Source organism: Lithobates pipiens, unplaced genomic scaffold, assembly GCF_037356315.1.
Source record: "Lithobates pipiens isolate NorthernLeopardFrog02 unplaced genomic scaffold, aLitPip1_a1.2 Scaffold_28, whole genome shotgun sequence".
NCBI lineage: Eukaryota > Metazoa > Chordata > Amphibia > Anura > Ranidae > Lithobates > Lithobates pipiens.
This window is the reverse complement of record NW_027507789.1, coordinates 143,645,550-143,663,156: the sequence shown is the minus strand read 5'-3', so window position 1 is coordinate 143,663,156 and position 17,607 is coordinate 143,645,550. Positions and strand designations below refer to the sequence as shown.

At 43.9% G+C, this 17,607-nt stretch overlaps 1 protein-coding gene across 2 annotated transcripts in view; it reads right to left on the bottom strand.

Annotated features, from left to right (window-relative positions):
• FDXR (ferredoxin reductase) overlaps nucleotides 1-17,607 on the bottom strand; it is a 137,103-nt gene that overhangs the window by 47,862 nt on the left and 71,634 nt on the right. For both annotated transcript variants that reach the window (XM_077459634.1, XM_077459633.1), the window contains exons 9-11: nucleotides 8,908-9,107; nucleotides 339-510; nucleotides 81-254 (exon numbers count right to left, since the gene is read on the bottom strand). In XM_077459634.1, the coding sequence (XP_077315760.1) occupies nucleotides 81-254; nucleotides 339-510; nucleotides 8,908-9,107 (546 nt within the window). The remainder of the gene's footprint in view (nucleotides 1-80; nucleotides 255-338; nucleotides 511-8,907; nucleotides 9,108-17,607) is intronic.

The window sequence follows — 17,607 nt, the reverse complement described above, 5'->3', positions numbered from 1 at the left end:
GGAGAAAAGAAATTGGTGAGACACAAGCATTATTTGTGAGCCAGAATCATAAGCATGGTTTTATATTTTCCCCCACATACCTCTGAGAAGAAGCAGCTCGCGGATCGCTGAGGCTCCAGGGCGGGTCTCTGAGTAGTTTAAAGCACCCGATTTTGTATCCTCTAACAAGGACTGCGCTGTGTCAAAACTGTCAGTCATTGTTGTAGCGATGACACCGGTTGGCCCTCTCTTCACCCAGCCACTGCAGTAAAGTCCTGCCAAAATAGATCATGGAACCAGCTGAAACACCCATCACTAAGGTACCATAAGGGATGGCATAACGCTTATAACGCACTAACCTGGAGCACCTTGCACTCTGCCCATGCTGTTTGGGATAATCCCATTCTTGTGTAGGAATGGTACACTTGACGAGATAGGAACACTTCTGTATCCAATGCTGCTAAAAATTAACCCACAAGAAATATCCTCGGTTTCTCCTGTAGGAACAGCAACTGCCTTCTCCCCATTACCCTAAGGAACACAAATTGAAAAGTTAAAGTCATAGTAAGGCAATTTATTTTGCTAAATGAACCGCTAACAGCAGAACCTACATGGCCTTACTGTTATAATCATTTTCATCTTCTGAGCATCTTGATACTACTACTCTGCCCCATTTCAGGTATTTGGGTGCCCCCTGTGCCTGCAAGGGTCTACATAATCCACCAGAGTCCCCACTATGTGTACACTCCCATTTAGAACTGCAACCTTAACCACTTCAGCCCTGAGCCTATTTTTCAAACTTGTTGTTTACAAGTTAAAAAATTGTTTCTTAAATAAAGCATACCTGTAAATCCTTTTCTTGGAGTACATCGAGGGACACAGAGCACCATAGTAATAACTATCTGGATTATACGCTACCTTTAGGTGAAGAGAAGGGGGGACAAGGAAAGTGGAACTTTGTGTGAAGCCCCCCCCACTACAAGTCCTGGTTGGAGGCTATTCCGGATGCCTTGGGGCCTCGCTGACACATCATTAGCTTGTGGACCTCAATTAGTAAGCATGTTGGTGCTGTTGGGTGTGTCATCTCCGCCCTATCGATCATCTCCATACCAATTCTATCCTAGATTATCACGTGCATATTCCTGATGAGTGGCATATCAGCCACGCAATGCGTAGAGATACTTGATGCCGTGTTTCCATCTATTCACACCTATTTTAAAGTTTCTATACAACAATTACCCTTACAAGTCCAGTGAGGCCATAGGTCCTGCAGGTTTTACCTTGTAACTACGATTTTACCCAACCTTGTCCTTGTGGAACTAAGGGATTTTATCATGGTCCTAATTGAGATATTGTTACCATTTCATTGTCTACTGGTTTACTACCATGTCTACTTTTTCTACTATTGACATTAGTAGTTACAATTCGAGACACTTTTGTTATCCCCATGTTTCTGTTATTGTGTTATCAATTACCCTGTATTAACATTATAGGTATATTTACATTGTGATATGAATACAATTCCTTTGTTCAACTTACCTCTTCGCTACCATGTGCTTCACACAAAGTCCCACTCTCCTTGTTCCCCCTTCTCTTGACTTAATAGGGATGGAAATATATGACCCTACCGGGCCATAACTTCATTTAAAGTCCCATAGGGATGGAAATATGTAACCTCACCAGGTTTTGGCTTCCTCAAAGTCCCTAAAATCCCTTTTCTTTCAAGCTACCTTTAGGTGATTGGACACTGGCAACCAATAGCAAGAAAGTTTCCCCAATATAACCCCTCCCATAGGGAAGTACCTCAGTTTTTGTAGCAAGCAATAAAGATCCCAGAAAAGAGGGGAGGGACCTCTGTGTCACGTGATGTACTCCAAGAAAAGGATTTTACAGGTAAGCTGTATTTAACAATCAAATGTTTCTTTATTGTTCATCACGAGACACAAAGCACCATAGCAATAACTTTCGGGGATGTCCTAAAGCAATGACCCTGAGGGAAGGGAACACAGCATTTCTAAGCACACTTCTGGACAAAGGACCTACAATGCTGCTTGCAGCACACTGCAGTCAAATACGGCCTCCTTTGAGATCTAACATCCACTTGTTGAAATCCAGTGAATGTATGAACTGAAGACCAAGTGGCCACTTGCAAACCTGAGCCATAGACACTCGATGGGTGCACTGCCTAAGACGCACCAATCCCTCTGTTGGAATGCGCTTTTAAATCACAAGGCAGAACCTTGTGCTTTAACACATATGCCTGGATAATGACCTGGCGAATCCATCTAGAAATAGATGAACTTGTTGCTGCCTGTCCTTGCTTAGGACCATCTGGCAGGACAAAAAAAGGAATCAGTCTTCTGAAATGGGGCTGACAACCTTAAATAAATTCTGATCGCCCGCACAAGACCGAGCGAGTGCAGCAACTTCTCCTCCGTAGTCCTAGGATTTGGAAAAAAGGAGGGCAAAATGATATCTTGATTCAAATGAAAATTGGAAACCACTTTAGGCAAGAAAATCCAGATGGGGCACATGACCACCCTGCCCTGGTGTAAATCCAAAAATGGCTCTTTGCATGAAAGGACGACCAACTCTGACACTCTTCTTGCTGAGGACCTAGCAAACCAGGAAAATCTCCTGTTGAACAGATCAAAGGAATATGCCTGATAGTTCTGCAGAAGCAACCCTTTTGAGCCTGATAGAACCAGATTCAGATCCCAGGCATCAAACGCGTCACCCCTTTAATTAGGTTCACACTAATGAATGAGATGCCATCGGTCTCTGAAGAAAACTGACAAGGCTGAGATCCGCCCTTTAATTGTCGCTAGTACTAGTTTTAACTTCACCCCTGTTTGTAGGAAGGTGAGAAACCTTTCAAATCGCATATCTGCGAGGGTGCCATTTTCTGGCCTCGTAGGAAAATGTATGACCTCCAGATTCTATAGTAAATACCTCTAGAGACAGGCTTGCTAGCAATTATAAGGGCAGACAAGAACGAGCCTGAAATACCCAGATCTTTCAAGATTCTGGTTTCAACATCCCAGCAGTCAAATTTAGCGACCATAAAAAATAGGATTTTTAAAATAGCTTACCTGCAATATCCTTTTCTTTGATGTACATCAGGGGACACACAGTCATAGTAATAAACTATGTGGGTTATATCGGCATATCAAGTGCTGGACACTGGCACGACTCTTAAGGCGTGAACTTCCCCCATATAACCACTCAAATTACAGGGAGTCCTCAGTTTTATAGGCAAGCAAAGTGTATAAGAAGGGAGGGACCTCTGTGTCCCCTAATGTACAAAGAAAAGGAATTTACAGGTAAGCCGTTTTAAAAATCCTATTTTCTTTCCTTTCCTTTCATCAGGGGACACAGAGCCATAGTAATAACTATGTGGGACGTCCCATAGCAATGGCAACTGAAGGGGGGGACAGAATCAAGGAAACAGGAGGCCAGAGGACTCATACTGCAGCCTGCAGTATATGCTGTGCCCAAAGGCAATATCCTCATGACCTTTAATATCGATTTGATAAAATTGGATAAATGTCTGCATCAAAGACCAAGTTGCGGTCTTACAGATCTGAGCCATAGAAGCCTGATGATGCCCCATCCAAGAGGCACTAATCGCCCTGGAGGAGTGTGCTCTTAATATGAGAAGGAAGAATTTTCTTCTTTAAGCTGAGGCTTGCTCAATCACTTGACAAACCCATTTGGAAAATAGTGGATCTTGATGCTGCCTGTCCATATCTTGGACCCTCTGGCAGTATAAACAAAACCTGTTTGCGAACCTGAGCGGTCGCCTTTACACAGATTCTGATCGCTCTTACTACATCAAGAGACTGTAGTGTTTACTCTTCCCCAGATTACGGCTTCTGGGGAGAAAGAAGGAAGAATAATATCTTGGTTTAAATGAAAACCTGTTACCACTTTTGGTAAGAATTCAGGATGAGAACATGAAATCACCTCATCCCTATACATGATGAAATATGGCTCTTACAAGACAGAGCCATTCGTTCCGATACTCTTCTAGCAGAAGAAATGGCAAGCAAAAATCATAATCTTTGTCAAAGAACCAAGAGAATTTCTCGTAAGGTTCAAATGGCAGATTCAGCAAAGCGAAAAAACCAATTTTAAATCCTAATGATTTAAAGGTGCCTTTATTAGGGGGATAAACAGTGTTACCCCCTGAATAAGCTATGCACCAAGAGTGGGAAGTAAGAGGCCATAGGAAAAAAACATTGACACGACTCGGATCTGGCTCTTGATAAAAGTCAAGGCTAGCTTCATTCCAGATCCCATATGCAGGAATCCTGCCTATTGACATACTTCCTAGCGTGCCAACCTCTGGGTCCATACCAAAAAACCAATCCCTTCCAGATTCTATAGTAAGTGATTCTAGAAGCTGGCTTCCTGGCATTAGTCAAAGTAGACACTACTGAAGGAGATCACCCACAATCTTTTAGAGTGGGATTCAACAGTCAAACTTGTTAAACTCCTTGTTTAAGTAGGATGAAATACCGGACCTTGTGCAAGAAGGTCTGGCTATAATGGCAGAGTCCAAAGGACTTCTACTGCCCTCTTTATGATCTCAATAAATTAAGATCTTCTGGAACCCACCTGGGGCCACCAGAATCACCTCCTTCTGTTCCTGCTTAATCCTGTGAAGGAGGCGCGGAAGTAGCAGAGCTAGAGGGGATGCAGAGATCAGTAATAACCGATCCTCCCCTGGGAAAACGAAGGCATCTGTTTGCTAGCGGACCCCTTGTTGGACATAAGGTTGTCAACCTTATTAAGGAATCTGGACGCAAATAGGTCCATGTCTGGAGTACCCCATCTGACATATTGCTAGGAAGATGTCTGGGTGAAGAGATCATTCTCATGGAAATAATTGTTGGCGTCTCAAGTAGTACGCCTGAAATATTAAAATTGCAGATAGGCAAGGAGTGTTGCGTTCTGCCAAAGCTAGAACATTATTCACCTAATTTTTGAGCTGCACGTCTTCTTGTGCCTCCCCTGGTGATCGATGTATGCCACCGCAGTGGCTCTGTCAGACTGAGTCCTGTCAGGACAGTCTCGTAATCTGACTGCCAAGATTCCATGACCAGATGTACTGGCTGAAACTTCCAACAAAGTTGATAGGCAAGGTCCTCTAACCTGGACCATCTCCGCTGGACAGAATCTTCTTCTAGGGCTGCTCCCCAGCCTAGAAGGCTGGCATCTGTTAACACCTTGCAGTATACCACCAATTTAGGCTCTCCCCTATGTTGGGAGCCAAGCGTATTGGAAACAAAAAAGGCCTGAATCCTCTTTATTCCAGACCGACAGGATGGTATCTTGAATCAGTCTTTGAATAAAACTGTGCGTAAGGGAGGGTCCCCTGAAGGAGGCCACCATTTCCCCTAAAAATCTCCTGCAGCTGAATGAAGGAATTTTTCTTTATCCTGATAAGTTGAATTAGTCATACAATGGAACAGATTCATGTCTGGGGTAAGAATACCTTCTTCTGTATGGTATCTATAACCAGTCCCCAAGTAACCTTGATGGTTTTAAGGAGAATCTTCCTAGGCTGAAAATCCAACCTAGAGATTTCAGCCATCTACAGCTGAGATCAGACTCTGTTTTTAGACCTGAGACTGAATGATCTATTAAAAGTAGATCCTTTTAATAGGCTAGGACCGTTATGCCTTGAGCCCTTAACCTGGCTAAAGGAGGTGCCAGAATCTTTCAAAACACTTGTAGTGCTGTGGCTAAGCCGGATGGCAGTGCCATCATTGAAAAAAAGTTTATATTTCAAACCACAGAAATTTCTAGTAAGCAGGAAACTTTGGCACATGGAGATATGCAATTCCCCCCCCTTGAAGGATGGACACAGCCGATCGAATTATGAAAGGATCGGATGTTCAAGTGCCAATTCTCTTCTCTCCTTTCCTTTTTCTCTGGAACCTTAGGAGCATTCTTTGAGGAGACAGACACTCTTGCATAAAGACTGCCGCCAATTGCAGCCAGAAATGCAAAGACATCTCATCTTTAAAAGGAAAATCTAACCTTAACTTGCTGGATCCTTTAACATCAGTGCATTATCCACTGGACATGTGAGACTCACATGAGGTGATTGCAGCATTAATAGCTGGAAGCCCCCATTTCTTTCATAGAAATGTTCCCATTAAGAAGAATATAGCTATGCATGAATAGGAAAAACATCCCCAGGTGGGGGGAGGTTCACATGAACCCTACTAGAGGTAGATACCTCCAGTGCTACAGGCAACAAAAGGGTTACGTAAGGGAGTAGACAAACACCCGACTTGTGTGGCTACTCCCTCCCTGTTAGGATGCTCCGAAGAGGAAAAATAAGTATCTTCCAATATTTGGGAAGATCTACCTGATCCCCAGCCTCCTGCACCTCAACAAAAGGCCCCAGAGGACTAGATGAGAATCTGCTATGTTTAGTCCTACTATGGAGAGACATCATAGCAATCATCTTTTAAATGGTAGAAGAAAAACCTGTTTGTATGAAATACACAGGGACAGAAGTGTTCTACCCTTGACGGCTCACCTGACTGCCCGTATTTATTTTTTTACCTCTCAGGGGAGGAAGACGAACATTTTGGTAGGGTTTTTAGTTTATTGTATACCATTAACCCCTTAGAGGAGTTCCTTGTCCCTTTGTCACTCATAGCTTACAGCACAAAGCAGAGGCACTACCAGCAAAAGAATGTTTCACTTGCTCGGCTATAGTACAGTACAATAACTGCTATTAATCCTAGCTATAAAGTACAATGTTGTCAACAAAAGGGAGATACCCGTGTCACCAAACCTGACCAGCAACCACTCTGCTCTGTCCCTCCACTGCCAGACTGCAGCTCAGCCTGTGTAGCTTAAATTATTTCCTCCACGTGTGGCCTGCGTCTGACGACATTTAACCACACCCCCTGCTTGATAACACAGCCCACCCTTCCTCTTTCAACAGGGAAGTGTGTGAGCGCTGACGGCGAGTAAAATGGCCGTGATTTGCCCAAAAAAACTTTTTTTTTTCCAAGAAAAAAAAAAAAATAGGAGGCAGCTGGCTGGCATTCAAGGAGTCAAAAACCGCCAATGTTATTACAAGGGGGTATACCGCTGATGTTTCCCTAACTCTATGGTCCCTTCAGGGGGAGAGAAAAAAAAAGCATCGGCAGATCTTACCCGAGAGAAATACCCCTGTACACACTGCTGCGGCCACACACAGACTGACACTGAGCAGTGAAGACAACAGATTAAGGTATGTGCATATACTCCCTCTAGTGGAGAATTAAGGCATGACAACATTTTTTCCCTTAAAGAAGAAATCATAGGTGGACTTTTTAGTTCAAGTTTCTTCCCTTACCTTATCCCTGCCACAGGATTTGCTGATTTAACAAAATATAATAAATATAAAAATAAATAAAAGTTTCTTTAAAGAGCTATGGGTGGAAGTGACATTTTGTCTTCACCTCTGCCCCCCAATGGTATGGAGCAGTCTTCCCCTCACTCAGCTCCATAACACACGGGAGTGGACACGAATGCCTCCGCTGCTGCTGGTGGCTCTGGTAAGCGGTGGAGGGCACCGGAGCGTGGCAGGAGGAGGCCCTCTCCTGCCACCAATAAAAGTGATCTTGCTGCTAATCCGCAGAGATCACTTTTATCTAAAAGTGGACCGCTCATTGAAGAGGATACTGGGGTTATGGTAGCTTGCTGCTGCCATAACAATATCCCTCTTCAAATTGCTGACGTATAATGACGGCAGGTGGTTCATAAGTGGTTAAAGTGCAAGTTCACCTTTTCAGGGAAAGAAAAAAATAAAATAAAAAAAGGTAAATTACCACAACCCACCTAGTCCCCATTGTACTTGCTTTTGTAGGTGATGAGCTGTCAGTGCTGACATAGCTGGTGTAGCGGTCCGAGGACTTGAAAGCCCCCACTCTTCTCCCTTTTTTTTCTGCAGGGCACGAGAGCAATTCTCTGTGCCAGCACTGACTAATCACATCCCTGATTCGTCCTGAGAAGAGCGGGGATTTCAAACCCCAGACTGCTGCACTGGCTGCGTGGGCACTGACAGGTAATCACCCATGGAGGCAACTACAGTAGGGAGTGAGGACTGGGGGGGGGGTGTTAACCTTTTCATTTTATCCGAAAATATGATTTAACCCTTTATGTGCAGTCATCCCTGAGAGGGACAGAGTCAACGTCACGCTGACTCAGAAGCTGCTGGCAATCACCTCTGTGAAGGAAGAGCGAGGTGTAGCTTTGGCTCTCAGTCCCTCCCATTCTATGTGTGTTTGTGCGTGTCACTGGGAATGGCTGTTAGATTGAAGTTCTAAAAACGGGAGTGTACAAGTAGTGGAGACTTTGGTGGGACTCCATAGGTTCCAGCAGGCATCAGGGAAAGCCACATACCTGGAGTCAGGCAGATAAGCCAGGGGGCAGTATGAAGAGAAGAAAAAGTATTAAAAAAAAAAAGTGCATCTATGGCTGTCTCTTCTGGGGTGTGACCCCCTGCCTCTGTGTGGAAACGTGGACACCAGAACAGGGACCCCCCCCAACAGGAACACAGCTAACAAAAAAAAAAAAAACTGACACAATAAGCATTCTCTACTTATAATGAAAATAAGGCTTTGGTCTGTGTTCAAAGTAGTAGTATTATAGGCTGCTTGTGCCAGAGACAGGAGCTGCGGAAGGCAAGCACTTTGCTTACCTAAACACACTTAGTAGTCCTGGACACAGACGGCACATGTAGAGGACTGCTTGTCTTCCCTTTATGTGTGTAACCACTCAGATACGTGTACAGCTGCAATGTCTGTCAGCCGTCATTAATCTGGACTGAATCCTGTGCCCATGTGAACAAGCCCCTACATAAAGGCACTTTACAATAGTTTGAACACAAGACTACATTAAAGTAATTGTCCATACCTCAAGTCTTGTGACAGACAGCCTAATACCAGCAGCTTTTTTTCCATCTTCACTAGGCAAAACAGCCACAGGACTCCTGAGGAAGCGCAGGCCCCATTCTTGATCACTTTGGGATTTTCGGATAGCCTCTTTTCCTCCAGGTTTCTCCAATACAGTCTTCATTAGCAGTTCCGTAAGTCGTTTTCTGGGCCGAGGAAGATCTAAGTTAGGCAACATTAACAGGTATAGAATGTTAGCAGGACATGATGCAGCAGAGATAAAGCTCACCATATGTGGTTATTGTCATCAATTTAACAGCCTCTACTAAGCGATAAACACTCATTTGCCAATCAAAGTCCTTGGGATCAGATACTGATTTTCCATAAAGACCTAGATCGGCAACTATGGTGTGAAGGAATTCTAGTGGCTTTTACAGAACCTAACATCAACCCTTTTTAACACCTTTAGGATGAATTGAAATACTGGAGAATATATTAATTTGTTCCTCCGGCCTCCTGTGGCTAGTACACTATCCTTTCTAAAAGACACTAAACAAGTGTTAAGGGATATTAAAGCGGAGCTCCAGGCAAAAATGTAACTGCTTCAAAAATGAAACCACACCCCACCCACCTCGTTTTTGGATTTCTTTTTATACATTTTTCTTCCATTTTCTTTGGGACTTCCGTCCCACAGGGCTGAGGCGACGTATGTCACTTCTACTGGTAAAAAAAAAAAAAAAAGTATTATATCTTTTCATGTGACAACGCTGAAGAAATGACACTTTGCTACAATGTAAAGTAGTGAGTGTACAGCGTGTATAGCAGTGTAAATTTGCTGTCCCCTCAAAATACCTCAACACACGGCCATTAATGTCTAAACCGCTGGCAACAAAAGTGAGTACACCCGTACGTGAAAATGTCCAAATTGGGCCCAAAGTGTCAATATTTTGTGTGGCTACCATTATTTTCCAGCACTGCCTTAACCCTCTTGGACATGGAGTTCACCAGAGCTTCACAGGTTGACACTGGAGTCCTCTTCCACTCCTCCATGATGACATCACGGAGCTGATGGATGTTAGAGACCTTGCGCTTCTCCACCTTCCGTTTGAGGATATACCACAGATACTCAATAGGGTTTAGGTCTGGAGACATACTTGGCCAGTCCATCTTTACTCTCAGCTTCTTTAGCAAGGCCCAGTCTCTGAAAGGGGGGGGGGGGGGGACAAAATTTGCTTAGGTATGTCACAGTACATGTTGGCATTCATGGTTCCCTTAATGAACTTTAGCTCCCCAGTGCCGGCAGCACTCATGTAGCCCCAGACCGCGATACTTCCACCACCATGCTTGATTGTAGGCAAGACACACTTGTCTTTGTAGTCCTCACCTGGCTGCCCCCACACACGCTTAATGCCATCTGAACCAAATACGTTTATCTTGGTCTCATCAACCACAGGATATGGTTCCAGTAATCCATGTCAATAGTCTGCTTGTCTTCAGCAAACGGTTTGCGGGCCTTCTTGTGCATCATCTTTAGAAGAGGCTTCCTTCTGGGACGACAGCCATGCAGATCAATTTGATGCAGTGTGCGGTGTATGGTCTGAGCACTGACAGGCTGACCACACCACACCTCTTCAACCTCTGCAACAATGCTGGCAACACTCATACATCTATTTCCACAACCGCTGGATAGGATGCTGAGCACATGCACTCAACTTCTTTGGTCGACCATGGCGAGGCCTGTTCTGAGCGGAACCTGTCCTGTTAAACCGCTGTATGGTTTTGACCAATTTGGATATTTTCACTTAGGGGTGTACTCACTTTTGTTGCCAGCAGTTTAGACATTAATGGCCGTGCGTTGAGTTATTTTGAGGGGACAGCAAATTTACACTGTTATACAAGCTGTAAATGCACTACTTTACATTGTAGCAAAGTATCATTTCTTCAGTGTTGTCACATGAAAAGATAGAATAAAATATTTACAAAAAATGTGAGGGGTGTACTCACTGAGATTATATATCAAAATTTATTTTTTATATTAAAACCTTGGATTGTGAGCATAATTAGTTCCAGAAAAATGCTTGTAATCCAAAGGACTCGTATATCAAAGCGAATTTCCCCATAAGAAATAATGGAAACTCGGATGATTTGTTCCACTACCATTTATACTGAAGTCCTTATAAAAACATTAAAGCAATGTCATAGGTTGTGTAACCATCAAACGTCCATCCACAAATGGCAGCCTCCACAAGCAGATTGAAGCAAAATTCAGCAGGAGCTACAGCTTCTCTGATTAATGTTCTCCTTGCCCGGCCTGTCAGTTTAGATAGTCGAAGCTTCGTAGGTTTACAGTTGTGCCATACTCTCCATTTTTGGATGATGGATTGTACAATGCCCCGTAATTTAAACTTCTCCGCAACTTTATCCCTGACCTTTCTGGTGTGTTCCTTGGCCTTCCGGATGCCGTTTGCTCACTAAGGTTCTCCAACAAAGCTCTGAGGGCATTACAGAACAGCTGTATTTATATGGAGATAAAATTACACACAGGAGGACTCCATTTACTAATTACGTAACTTCTGACAATTGGTTCCACTAGATTTTAGTTATGGGTTAGTTATCAGAGTAAAGGGGGCTGAATATAAATGCACGCCACACTTTTCACATATTTGTAAATAAAAATTGAAAATCATTTATCATTTTCCTTCCACTTCACAATTATGTGCCACTTTGTGTTGATCTATCACATAAAATCCCAATAAAATACATTTACGTTTTCGGGTGTAACATGTGGAAAATTTCCAGCTGTATGAATACTTTTTCAAGGCACTGTATACTCAGTTGTGACTTGATGCTACTTGTATATCAAGCCATCGCTTGTTTATCACGTCAAAACGTATTAAAAAAAATAATAATGTGGTCGTCTTGCAAAATGCTCTCAAACCAAGTTACTCTCAATCCAAAGTTTTACTGTGTATATTAATAATGTAAAAAACATTAAAAATAAAAAATAGAATTGCAAAAAATAATAAATTGCCTCCAGCATCTGCTTTGGTTTCTTCATGCTGGAGGCCGCCATTTTGTTGAATCTCAGAGCAGTCATTTCCTTATTGGAAACTCTCCCTCTGACACCAACTTCAATTAAAAAAAAAAATGTACATTTTCAGCCTTCACTGACTTTTGGTCCATGTATAACTTGGTCTGTTTTACAGTAGGCAGTCTATACATGGATACGAGTGCTGATCAGTGTATTCTGGTTGGGGGTGATGAGTCAGAATACAATGTGTCAGCGGGAGACATCGCTGCATCACACATTACTGTTTTTTTTTCAATTTTTTCTGATCGGTCTTTTTTTTTTTTTTTCAACCCGCTGGTTGAAAAAAATAATTGGAGTGTGTGTACCCAGCTTAAGAAAGAAAGGCTGACAGGAGCTTTCAAGTGCTGAAGTTCACAGGCTGAAGATGAGGGAGAAAGGAAAGAATATCAGGGAGATAAGATAAGCTTCCTTCCATCTTCAGCAACAGTAAATCTTAAAGCAGGCAGCTGATCAGCATCTCTTGGCTCTGATTTTAAAGTACAGTGCAGAGTGAGAGTGTATTACAGGATTTGTATATAGTAGAGACACTTCTTTTTAATGTTTTACATTTACACAGCTATACCTGCAAGAGGGGACAACATGACGTGATCAAGAATTAAAGTGATAGTAAAGGCATGATTTTTTTTTATATACAAAATAAACATGATGTACTTACCTGCTCTGTGCAATGGTTTTGCACAGAGCAGCTCAGATCCTCCTCCTTTCCCCCCCCCCCCCCCCCCACACTGAGTGCCCTTAACCACTTGCTTACTGGGCACTTAAACACCCTTCCTGACCAGACCAATTTTCAGCTTTTGGTGCTCTCACACTTTGAATGACAATTACTCAGTCATGCAACACTGTACCCAAATGAATTTTGTGTCCTTTTTTTCCCACAAATAGAGCTTTCTTTTGGTGGTATTTGATCACCTCTGGGGTTTTTATTTTTTGCGCTATAAATGAAAAAGACCGAAAATTTTGAAAAAAAACGCATATTTCTTTGTTTCTGTGGGAAAATTTTACAAATTATAATTTTTTTCCCATAAATTTTGGCCACAGTTTATACTGCTACATATCTTTGGTAAAAATAACCCAAAATTAGTGGATATTATTTGGTCTTTGTGAAAGTTAGAGAGTCTACAAGCTGTGGTGCGAATCATAAAAAATGGATCACACCTGATGTACTGGTGGACAGATAGTCCATTTCTTGCGACCCGAACAAGTCAGGAAAGTACAAATACCCCCCAAATGACCCCTTTTTTTAAAAGTAGACATTCCAAGGTATTTACTAAGATGCATGGTGAGGTTTTTGATGTTGTCATCTTTTTCCCACAATTCTTTGCAAAATGAAGATTTTTTTTTTTCTCACAAAATTTTCAATGTAATAGGTTATTTCTCTCACATGGCATGTACATAGCAAAAATGACACCCCAAAATACATTCTACTACTCCTCCTGAGTATAACGATACCAAATGTGTGAGACTTTTACACAGCCTGGCCACATACAGAGGCCCAATATTGAAATAGCACCATCAGGCGTTCTAGGAGCATAAATTACACATCTTATTTCTCAACCACCTATTACAGTTTTGAAGGCCCTGGAGCACCAGGACAATGGAAATGCCCACAAAGTGACCCCACGTGGCACTGACGACACGTGGCACTGACAAATGGCGCTGGAGGCAGATGGCGCTGGCTATTTGCTCTGGCTAATTGCTCTGGCAAATGGGGCTGGCAGATGGCACTGCGGCTGGCAGGTGGCACTGGGGCTGACGGCACTGGGGCTGGCAGGTGGCACTGGGGCTGGCAGGTGGCACTGGGGCTGGCAGGTGGCACTGGCAGGTGGCACTGGCACGTGGCACTGGGGCTGACGGATGGCGCTGGCAGGTGGCACTGGGGCTGACAGATGGCACTGGGGCTGACTCACAGATCCTCTCTCTCCTCACACGCTGTCTCTGTGTGAGGAGGGAGAGACACGGCAATGGGAGATGATCTCATATGTTTACATTTGAGATCATCTCCCATTGGCAGCTGCGATCGCGCTGTGAACGGCCGCTTTGATTGGCCGTTCACGGCGATCTATGTTTGCCTGTCTCCGGGAGACACGGCGAATACGAAACTTCCGTGATGCGCGCCCCCGGCGGCGCGCATTGCGGAAGTAAACACAAGGACGTCCAGTCGAAGGAACTCGCTTGCTCTACGGCCGTCATTTGGCTATAGGGCGGGCGGGAGGTGGTTAAAGCAAGCTACCTGCCATGGGGCACTTGAGCGTGCTTGCTCCAGAGCTACCTCTGAGTCTAAGACACACAGAGAGTGGCCCATCCCCGCCACCCCATCTGTCATTACCAGCAGCAAGAGTCAATGGTCAACGCTGCTGTGTCTGAGACAACTAGACTCAGGACAATTGGAGACAGGGCCTTTTGTGCAGCTGCCCCGTGCCTGTGGAATGCCCTACCTGACACCTTGAGGGCTCCTTAATCTACTGACCATTTTAAAAAAGGTCTTAAGACAATTCTTTTCAGCAAAGCTTTTTGTTCCCTTAAGATGTTTGTTTCATCGTATAAATTGCTCAATTTTCTTTTTTTGTTTTAACCTGTAGCACTATGAGCTCTTTTGATGAAAAGGGCACTATAAATAAAATGTATTATTGGTACAATGGGGAGGGAGAGGGCTGAGAGAGCCTCAGCTCTCGTGCACATTGATGCATCACGCTCGGGCAAGTATAAGGGGGGGAGCGGGCGCTGTATGCAGGTTTTGTTCCCTAATGCAGAGAATGCATTAAGGTGAGAAAAAAAAACCTTACATCTTTAGAGCCACTTAAATTTTCTGACTAGAGTTCCAGAGGCCCGCCCCCTGTGATGTCACCGCCCCGTAGATGGAGGGAGAAGTAGTCAATGGAAGGGAGAAGAAAAAACGATTAGATAAGCACCTGAATGACCGCAACATACAGGGATATACAATGCAATACTAACATATAATCACACACATAGGTTGGACTTGATGGACTTGTGCCTTTTTTCAACCTCACCTACTATGTATCCTACTATGCAACTATGTAACGGAGGGAGAAGAGACTACGGAGCTGCTTTAATAAATTACTTTATCAAAAACCTGTCTACCATTTTACATTTTTGACACTTTTTGGGTGAATGGGTACCCCATAGTCCTTCGCATAGGGTGGGGGGCCGGCATCTGGGAGTCCCCTTGTTAAAGGGGACATCCAGATTCTGATAAGCCCCCACCAGCAGACCCCGACAACCACTAGTTAGGGCTGTCAGGAAGAGGCTCTTGTTCCCATCAACGTGGGAATAAGGTATTTAGTAACCCTGCACCAAAGCCAAAAGGGTCTGGTAATTTTTGTTTTTTAATTTTTGCGAGGGTTCCACATCAAGATCCTCAGTGCATAAGCCACACCAGAAGTCAGATCATCGTGGTGCGACTTCTATTCAAATCAATGGGTTCTCATAGAGAACCATTGATTTTGAACGGAGACAGCAAAATGTTGCTAAGAGCTAGCGTGGCTAACCGTGCATTAACGCCAATGTAAAAAGCTACTGAAAGCACGTTTTTACAGCTGCTTTTTCCTGGCATCTGTACTAGCTTTTCAGTTTGTTCTTTCTAACGCCCTGTGTGCAAGAGGCCTTATGTTATACCATAGGATAATATATTACTTGTCTTGATTAAGCACTTAAGGACTGCCGCATGTAATTCTACGTTGGCAGAATGGCATGTACGGGCACAAGCACGTACCCGTACATGCTTGCCTTCCAGCGGGTTGGGGGTCCTATCGGACCCCCTCCCGCTGGCTGCGGTGGTCCGTTTCACTTCAGGAGCGATCCGGAATGAGGGGATGGCCGTTGGTTTCTGGCGATCCCCTCTCGATCTCTCCTGGCGAATGTAGTGTAAACACAGGCAGGGAGGAAGTGATGTCACTCTCCTCGGGGCGGTCTTTTTGACCGGACTGCGAGGAGAGGGCATAGTAAGTGTGCACCAACACTACATCATCATTTATTTACTGATTACTGTCACAACTGGCAGTGAAGTGTCAGGGCAGTTAGTGTTAGGTCCAGGGTAGCCCCCTACCCCCCCAATAAAGGTTTAACCCCCCCGATTGCCCCTAGAGTTAACCCTTTCACCCCCTTTTGCCAGTGTCACTAAGCAATCGTTTTTCTGATTGCTGCATTAGTGTCACTGGTGTGGTGCCGCTAGGTAGCTAGTTATTTTTTTAGGTTCACCGCCAGGTTTTTATAGCATTAGGTACCCCCATATACTACCCAATAAAGGTTTTAACCCCCTGATTGCCCCTAGAGTTAACCCTTTCACCAGCGATCACCGTATAAGTGTCACTGGTGACGCTGGTTAGACAGTTTAGTTATTTAGGTTCCCCGTCAGGTTTTTATATAGCGTCAGGGACCCCCATATACTACCCAATAAAGATTTTAACCCACTGATTGCCCCTAGTTAACCCTTTCACCAGTGATCACCGTACAAGTGTTACGCGTGACTAGTTTGCTTTTTATAGCATCAGGGCACCCACCATTTATTAGCCAATAAAGGTTTAACCCCCTGATCCCCCGGTGGGTGATATCAATTAGGTTTTAGGGTCATGGTCTGCGTCGCCCCAGGCAGCGCTAGGTTAATGCCAGTACCGCTAACACCCACGCGCAAAGCATACACCTCCCGTAGTGGTATAGTATCTGAACAGATCAATATCTGATCTATACTAGCGTCCCCAGCAGTTTAGGGTTCCAAAAAAATGCATTGTTAGCGGGGTCAGCCCTGATACCTGCTAGCACCTGCGTTTTGCCCACCCAAGTGCAGTATCGATCGATCACTGTCACTTACAAAACACTAAACACATAACTGCAGCGATCGCAGAGTCAGGCCTGATCCCTGCGATCGCTAACAGTTTTTTTTTGGTAGCGTTTTATATTTAAATCTGGAAGGCAGTGCTTGGTTTTCGGGGTCCCGTACGTGTCTAGGCTCCCAAAAAGTCCCCCACATGTGGTATCCCCGTACTCGGGAGAAGCAGCAGAATTTATTTTGGGGTGTAATTTCACATATGCCCATAGCATGTGTAAGCAATAAAAAAAAGTTTGTAATATTCCTGCAACTTGTGGCAAAATATAAAATATTTCATGGACTCAACATGCCTCTCAGTAAATAGCTTGGGGTGTCTACTTTCCAAAATGGGGTCATTTTGGGGGATTTTGTGCTATTTTGGCATTTTATGGCCCTCGAAACTGATAGGTAGTGAGGAGTGAAATCAAAAATTTGCACCCTTAGAAATCCTGAAGGCAGTGATTGGTTTTCGGGGTGCCGTACGTGGCTAGGCTCCCAAAAAGTCCCACATATGTGGTATCCCCGTACTCAGGAGAAGCAGCAGAATATATTTTGGGGTGCAATTCCACATATAACTATGGCATGTGTGAGCAATATATCATTTAGTGACAACTTTTTGTAAACTTTTTTTTGTGTGTGTCATTATTCAATCACTTGGGACAAAAAAATGGGCTCAACATGCCCCTCAGGAATTTCCTTGGGGTGTCTACTTTCCAAAATGGGGTCATTTGGGGGGGGGGGGGGGTTGTACTGCCCTGCCATTTTAGCACCAAGAAATTAGATAGGCAGTCATAAATTAAAAGCTGTGT